We start from the raw sequence: 8746 nt of genomic DNA on the forward strand, positions 1-8746 counted from the left end.
AGGGCTTATTATTGGGTTTTAAATTTTGGGATTATTCAGGCACCGGTTACAGAAAAAACATTCATTATCTCCTTCCCTTGTTATAGATGCAGGTCGCCGCTTCATTTTTGTCTCACACTCAACATGCCTTTGGCTACAAAAAATATCTGCATATCGCTCTTAATTTAATAGCAATTCGACACCACTTTGGGTTTAAAGCATTCTTAGCTACTGTGGTCGACAATCCGTCATTTCTGTTTTTAAGACTGACAAGAGACTACAACTCAGAGGGATTTTTTTTTTTTATCTTTAGGATACAGATGTAATTTTGCTTTGGGTTTGTTAGAAAGTGAAAAAAGTGTAACATCAACATTACTAAACTCATCATTCCACTTTAAATACACAAAAAATAGAGCAAGCATTTGGATTTTTTATCTGGCTACACAAAGGTATTCAACTGTGCATATTTCTGTGCTTTTCCATGTCTGGGAGTAGTTTGGAGATTATTGGAAACAACTAACAATCAGCTGACTGATAATAGTTGGCACCCTCGACCATTGAGGGTGTAGTAACGTGGATGTTGTTCGGAAAAGAAACTTTAATGTCCATCTGAAATTAGTCAAATATCTCCTAATATAGCACTGTGTCTCAAAGATATGAACCTTTTCAAATCTAATTTTGAACTTTTACTGCTAGAATACGGATTGTTAGCATTCCAATGGCTTTCCTGTCGGCCACAGGTAGAACAGCCATTTGTAATAATTTCACTCAACTGTGACTTTAAAAAATCCAAACCATTCATTTAAATATATATTTTTTCTAATTTTGTTGCATTTACCTTGATTGCTTTAGCTAAGTCTTGCTGGGGTGTGTGCTGCTGTCTTTCTTCATAAAGTTGATGGTGGTGCAGTTGGTGGGAAAAGGAAACTTTCTGCTGAATATGGTGGCGATGCTCCACATGTTTGTGTGGAGCTTGATGAAGATCAGCCTGTTGGCTGTAATATTGTTGTGGATGTTGGATGTGATGTCGTTGGCTGTACTGTTGTTGGTGGTGGTGTTGCTGCTGCTGATGATATGGAAGACTTTGTGCTTTGTTCATGTTTCTGTGAGTTTTCACCAGTCCTTCCTCTCGTCTACCACGTCCCCTACCTCGCCCACGTCCTCTCCTTGTTTCTCCAGTAGCTAAGCCCATCAAACCTCTGCAGTAAGGAGGTTCTGGAAGAGGGCGAATACGTGGTCTGCCTCGTGGCCGAGGAGGGCCTTCACGTTTTGGCTTGGTTGGTTTCCTGCCCCTTTTCTTAGGGCCATCATGAGATAGGATGTGTGAATTGTGCCCAATTAGAGTGTAGGTAGTAGGGTGGCAGAAGTCGACATCACTCGTCATTGGACTGAGTCCTGTAGCCCTCCTACAACTTGATACCAAATCTGGCAGCAGGTCTGGAAGTCGCCGGCTGTTGAGACGAATATCTGCTGGAGCATCGGCTTTATCTTCATCATCTTCAAATTCATACTCTTGAGGGTAGTTTTTCTTTGTTTTGGGTTGTGGATCACGTCGCTGTTTGAGCAAATGAAAAGATCTAGTCTTCAGTAGTTTTTTGGGTCTAGAAGAACAAAAGATAGGTGAAGTCAAGCCAGTAGTGCTGGCACTTCCAACCACAGCTCCCATTATTTTGTTAGCAGATACATCACCTTGGGCTGCTGAACTCAGTGCTATAGAGTGATTCTGAGACTGGATGAGGCCAAGCTGATCAGTATTCACAGTAGAAGGAAGCTCATGGGTCTTTACAAAGTCAAGGTCTAAATGGAGATTGCCATTACCTGTTCCTGGAAGGGTGTGACAGTACTGTCCATAAACTTGATCAGTGTGATGATTACCCAGATCGTATCTTTGATCTCCAACCTTTAGGTCTTCTACATCTTTCTGTGATTTCCCACAACCCTGATTAAGAGTTTCTTGAATAGCTTGTCCTGCCCCAGAATCCCCAGCACAATTTGACTTATATTCAGATGAACAAAACATGTTCTCCACCTCAGGAAAGAATGAGGAATCCTCATCTTGTAAGAGTGAGTCTGGAAAGCAGATGGATGATAGAGGTGGAAACCGTTGCTGTTGCTGAGTTTGATCCAGTCCAACTTTATTTGCTGGGGTAATTGTGTCAAACTGGTGCTGTTTGAGCTGGTCTAACAGGGAGTGTGTAAGTTGTGTTTCATGCTGTCTTTGTTGAGCTTGCTGTGGATGGTGAGGAGGAGCCATGTTTGCTGACATTCCATGAGGTTGCAGATGACCTAACTGTTCATGTGAAACCTGCTGGTGAATGTGTGCTTGTTGCCCTTGGAGAGCATGGGAGCGGGTGTGGGCAGGTGGCTGGTTGAGGTGATGAAGGGGTGAAGATGTGGATAAACCTAAATCTGGTTCAGCAAGAAGATTATGGAGATCTGGGTGCTTTTGTTGAGAATGATGCTGAGGTGTAAGTCCATGCTGGTGTGCATACCTTTCTCCACCACCTCCTTTGATTACTGGAACAGTCATACTAAGTTCAATTCTGTCGAGTGGTTCACTAGTGTCAATGTTATTGGCCCGTGAAAGAGACTGGTCTAGCATTTCCAGACAAGGCATTGAATTCTCACTTGTTTGAAGCTGATCTCTTGCTTGAGTAGTAAGTCTGTAGTGGGAATCTATGCCTTGGTTCTGCAGTGGAAGTGGCAACTGAGGAGAAAGGTTCTGTGAATTGGATTCCACCTCAGTAATCCTCGCTTCACCAACTGTACCAATCATACCTGGCTGACTCAAAGGGTTATGTGGTTGCTGTTGCTGTTGGGGCTGTGTGAGTACTTGCTGAAAGTCGATTTCAGTGCAGGGGGTATGAGAATGTGCAGACTGCATCACATGTGTTGACTGAGAAGGGTCTGGTGGATTTATCAAAGAAATGGGGGCCTGACTTTGGCGATCCTGAAGCAAGTCAGGTGTATTACACAGATAAGCATTGTCATTTGTACTTGAAGGCTTTCTTTGGTCAGTACGTGGATTGTTCCGGTTATAGGAATTGGCCTGACAATACTGAGAATGTTGAGAGTGCTGAGTAAGTTGACTGTGCCGGGATTGCTGGGTAATTTGATGGGAGTGTTGAGCGTGCTGCTGAGAATATGGGGATACATGTAAATGATAGGAATGTTGGTGGTGTGGGTGTTGGGTATAGGGATCCCCTCTTCCATATTGTACTAAAGACTCCAAAGACTCATGTTGCTGTTGATTGCTCTGGATAGTAAGGGAGCAAGACAGAGATTCAGAAAGTCCTCGTACTTCTCCAGCAGGGGACTTTGATACAGTCAACTCTGACCTGATCTGTTGTTTTTTCTGGGTTGATTCTAACTGTCTGTTTAGGTCATTTGCTGTTTCAGTAATCATTGACTCTGAACCAGAGTGATCCGTACTGTTATTGGTGCGAATGACACTCTGAGAATGGTGGCGCTCATTTGAGAGCTTGCTGATATCAAAGCTCATCCCCTTACTTTCACTATCCCTAGCCTGTGATATACATTGGGATAACTGTTGAGAATGTGATTGATGCTGGGAACGATGAGGTGTTGCTCTTTGTGTTTGTAGTAAATGTAGGATCAGGAAATCTTCAGTTTCTTCTGCTTCAACTTGAGATTGATCAGCTGCCAATAATTTTGAATCAGTTTTTGGTTTGGCTGGTGTTGAGTGATAGGTGTTGCTTTGAGTTTGTTGTGTATTGGGGAAACTTTCTGGTGAGGACATAAAAGCAGGAGACAAGATAGAAGACAAGTATTTAGTCCCTCCTGAGCTACCAGAGGACGGTGAGGGGCAAACAGCAGCAGGGGAATGTAAAGTAGAGTGACTGAGAGTAGAAATGATAACAGGTGATGTACTTGACTCAGGCAGATGATAGGAGCTGTTACTTTCATTACCAACAGCTAGAGTAGCACTCCCTGACCCTACAGATTCAATTCCACCCCTTTGTGTAGCTGCTCCTGATAAGGGTCCCATCCTTGATGATTCATTCCCATATTCCAAAGGACTGCTTGCACTCCTGAGAGAAGCAGACCCATAATTGGAGTCACCAAAGACTATTTCTGCAGAGAAAGCGTGTCCTCCTCCAGAACCTATATTAGTGAAAGCCTTTCCTCCAGTGACTACTTCCCCAGAACTTAAATCCTCGGGATGAGGTGAGCTAAATCCTAAAAAGCTCTGGGCCATGTGTGCAGATGGCACTTTGGTGGGGGAGTAAGACTGGACATGGGGAGATAGAGAGGTCTGGTTTGGCATGACAGTGCTAGATTTCACCAGAGATTGAGAGCCATAGGTGGTTAGGCATTGTTTAAGAGCAGGTTGTTGAACAAGGGAAGATGACACCACTGGTAGTAGAGGTGGTGCTGGGGCTAGCTGAGGACCGTGCTGCTGACGAGAGCATGTGGGCAAGGAAATGCTGTTTGCCTTGGAACTAGAGGAGGATGCTGATGGTGGAGTGTGTGCAGTACGGGTGGAAGACGATGAAGAACCTGAAGTGGAATATCCACTGTTGGAACTGGAACCAATGGGTCCCTTTGTGGCAGATGAAGAGGATACAGAGGAACTAGATGGTGAGGTTATGTAGGGAGTTTGGATAGTTGGTTGATATGACTGAGGTTCCATCTGAGGTGAGAGCTTAGGATCAGTAGACGGACTTTGTTCATCCAGGGGACTACAGGGCATTCCAGCATTCTGATGCAGACTGACTAACTGTTGGTATCTAGATGACCCACCACAACTGGTATATTGGTGTAGAGCTGGAGACTGAGCTTGGGATGAACGCTGGTAATGTTTGATCACACTGTCTTGCCGAGAAACTATCCTCTCTGGAGCAGACTGTGACTGGGGAACTGCTGCCCCCAGCAGGGCTGGAGAAGAAGAGAACATGGATGAAGTGCATAACTGAGAATGCCGACTGTGAAGTTGAGAGGACAACAGGTTGAACTGGGGAGGAGGTAAGTGGCAATTAGTGTCGTCGGATGAAATTTGGTTCTGAAGAGCCGGGGACTTCTGTGATCCCCTATATGTGGCACTTTGAGAAGAAAGCAAGCGATCAAAGCCCAAGCTGGACTGGGAGGGGGTCTTAATATGCAGGAGAGAATTATGGGGGGATAACAAGGCATTAGACGTTGGGCTATATGTACGGGCATCCTGCAAGGATAGAGAAGGAGTGAATGATCGTCCAGGGAAGGAGCCAGGACGTTGATAAGCGGAAAGGGATGAAGAAGAGGGAAAGGATCCAGAACCTGGAATGGCCCCAGAAATAAAGAGCTCCGCAGGGCCTGGTGTATGCATTGCTAGGGGGCACAATGATAAACAAAAAGTGTTATTTAACACACAAAGGTAATTTTTGATTTTCAAATCAACAAAATTTTCATTTTACATGTTTGCAAATTAGATTTGGGAAAATCTTTGTGGAATTGAATAATCATTCAAATTTGAGCAGATCACTGACACTCACTCGGCTGCCAAGAGGGTGTCCGAAACTGAGAGAGAAGAGAGGAAGAAGAGGGTGTAGCCTGTGGACCCCGGGACTCTAGTGCTGAGATCAGATTAATGACAGCAGGGTCAGGACCAGAGGTGCTGGCGTGGTGCAGGCTGGTGTCAAACAGCCCAGAAAGACCTGGCAACAAACAATAATTGAGTTCAGTTTAATTCCATTTTTTATATGGCGGTGGTAAACTACAAATATCACCTCAAGGCACTTTATAAGTGCCTTGATATGACAGTGCAGAAACACAATAGAGACAGAGCAAATAAAAACTCCTCTTTGACAGGAAGAGACTTGCAACAGATCTGAAACTTGACTTAGTGTTAGCTGGCATCTGCAACAATAGACAGTATTTGAGAAAACATTGCTTACAGACAAGAAAATAAACTAACACACTGAAAGAATACTTTCTTTAAAAAAAAGAGGTAATGGTAAGTTAGTGGCTTCATCTAGGACAGTGTTTCTCAACCCTGGTCCTCACCGCCACCTGTGCTGCATGTTTTAGGTATTTCCCTTCTGCCACACACCTGAATTCTATCTCTGGGTGATTAACTGGCTTCTGTAGTACTTGATGGTCATGCAATCTTTTGAATCAGCTGTTCTGGAATAGAGGCACATCTAAAACATGCAGAGCAGGGGGGCGGTGAGGACCAGGGTTGAGAAACACTGATCTAGGAGAAAACACAAAAACAAACTCTGACCTGGTTTTTAAGTGTTTAAAAAGAAAGAGAGCATAAAAAGATTCAACAAAGACTAGAATATTGTGAAGTTCATAATTTTTTGTCACTCATATCATAAAGTGAAACTTAAATATTTTAAAGATTCATTGCACATGTAGTGAATTATTTCAAACCTCTATTTCTTGTCATTTTGATTGTTATTCTTAGTGCATTAAAGTTTCAGGAGGTAACTTTCATAAAAAATACAGTAAATTTGCCCCCCAAATCCCAGAAATTTCCAGATCAATCCCAGACACCATATAAAAAAAACAAGGAAAGCTTGCAAACCCACCAGATAAAAATCTCAAACCTTGAGATCAATCTCAGAAATTTTGTGAGTGTATTATGTGCTAAAGTGGAACAGCTTTACACTTTAGGTATATAGCTTTTATATGTGCTATAACTATGCTTGATTAGTAAAACGTAAGTGTTCCACTGGTAAAATAATCACATTTAAAATATATTTAGAATATCTTCTAAATGTATAAGCATTATATATTTTATATATTAGTACTGTAATCACAGTATGTTCCAATTAAATTTTTAGTTTATTATAATGCTAATGAAGTACACTTTTTAGTTACTTATCAATGTCTTTTATTCGTCTTCTTTGCCACTTTGTACATTGCATGCGTCATACACACTACAGTACTGCAAACATATCAGGCTACAAGAACACAGAAGGATCAATTACAACACATTTCCGGAAGAAACAAATTACAATTTGTATTCAGTATATTCACATTTTTCAAGAGTAAATTAATATACCATCACAGACTGCAAATATATTATGCTTACAGATATTCTTATAAAAACTAGCACAGTACAAAAAATGTATGCACTTTATTTATTGCTTTTACCCATGAAGTCCAGCCGGGCTCAGCCCGAAGAGGAGACATGGGTCCCCCTTCCAATGGGCTCAGACACCTTTCGGAGGGGCCAAAGGGGTCGGGTGCAGTGTGTGATGGGTGGTGGCCGAGAGAGGGGCCCCTGGCGGTCTGATACTCGGTTGCAGAAGCTGGCTCTTGGGACGTGGAATGTCACCTCTATGGTGGGGAAGGAGCTGGCGCTGCTGTGTGAGGCTGAGAGGTTCCAGCTAGAAATAGTCGGTCTCGCCTCAACGCATGACTCTGGTTCTGGAACCAGTCTCTTTGAGAGGGTCTGGACATATGTAACGGGTACCAGGGTACCTGGTACCCGTTACATATGTCCGGACCCGTTAGCAGTAGATGATGAAGCTGAAAAACAGTATTTAAGTGAGCACACGGGAGACGCAGTCTGTGTGTTACTCCAATTTCTCAACTTATGAGAAACTGCAGAGCAACCGGCAGCTCAGAATCCCCATGCGCCACCTACCGGTGAAACACCATTACGGCATCCATCGTCATTAACCCCATAAACAGTTAAAGAAATGCATGTCCTTTTATTTCCACTTTTGTGGGCACACATCAGTGGGCATCACACATACTTCCACTCTGGAGTTGCCCAAGGTGAGAGGCGCAGGAGTGGGCATACTTGTTGCCCCCCAATCTCGGTGCCTGTACATTGGGATTCACACCGGTGAACAAGAGGGTAGCCTCCCTCCACCTACGGGTGGGGGGACGGGTTCTGACTGTTTGTGCTTACGGGCTGAACAACAGATCAGATTACCCACCCTTTCTGGAGTCCTTGGAGGGGATACTGGAGAGTGCCCCTCCTGGAGACTCCCTTGTTCTGCTGGGGGACTTCAACGCTCACGTGGGCCATGACAGTGAGACCTGGAGGGGAGTGGTTGGGAGGAACAGCCCCCCCGATCTGAACTCGAGCGGTGTTCTGTTGTTGGACTTCTGTGCTCGTCACAGAACATGGTGTTCATACTCAACACCATGTTCAGGGATAAAGGGTGTCCATATGTGCACTTGGCACCAGGACACCCTAGGCCGCAGTTTAATGATCGACTTTGTCATCGTTTCATTGGATCTGCGGCCGTATGTCTTGGACACTCGGGTGAAGAGAGGTGCAGAGCTGTCCACTGGCCACTACCTGGTGGTGAGTTGGCTCCGGTGGTGGGGGAGGAAGCCGGTCAGACCTGGCAGGCCCAAACGTGTAGTGAGGGTCTACTGGGAATGTCTGCCGGAGTCCCCTGTGAGACGGAGCTTTAACTCTCATCTCCGGCAGAACTTTGAACACGTTCCGTGGGAGGTGGAGGACATTGAGTCTGAATGGACCATGTTCCGTTCCTCCATTGCCGAGGCGGCTTATCAGAGCTGTGGCCGCTAGGTTGTTGGTGCCTGTCGTGGTGGCAACCCTCGAGCCCGTTGGTGGAGGCCTTCGGTGAGAGATACTGTCAAGCTGAAGAAGGAGTCCTATCGGGCTTTTTTGGCCTGTGGGACTCCAGAAACAGCTGATGGGTACCGGCGGGCGAAGCGACATGTGGCTCGGGTGGTCACTGAGGCAAAAACTCGGGCGTGGGAGGAGTTTGGAGAGGCCGTGGAGGAAGGCTTTCCGCACGCCTTTGAGGCGATTCTGGTCCACCATCCGACGTCT

General features: G+C 44.9%; 1 protein-coding gene across 1 annotated transcript in view; it reads right to left on the reverse strand.

The window, feature by feature from the left end:
• LOC106941534 (uncharacterized) overlaps positions 1 to 5663 on the reverse strand; it is an 11648-nt gene extending 5985 nt beyond the window's left edge. Inside the window, exons 1-2 of the mRNA XM_015024588.1 lie at positions 5472 to 5663; positions 818 to 5307 (exon numbers count right to left, since the gene is read on the reverse strand). Of these exons, the coding sequence (XP_014880074.1) occupies positions 818 to 5305 (4488 nt within the window). The 5' untranslated portion in view covers positions 5306 to 5307; positions 5472 to 5663. The remainder of the gene's footprint in view (positions 1 to 817; positions 5308 to 5471) is intronic.
• Between the last annotated feature and the right edge of the window lie 3083 nt (positions 5664 to 8746).

Source organism: Poecilia latipinna, unplaced genomic scaffold (genome assembly GCF_001443285.1).
Source record: "Poecilia latipinna isolate Pla-1442-1.1 unplaced genomic scaffold, P_latipinna-1.0 Scaffold3729, whole genome shotgun sequence".
NCBI lineage: Eukaryota > Metazoa > Chordata > Actinopteri > Cyprinodontiformes > Poeciliidae > Poecilia > Poecilia latipinna.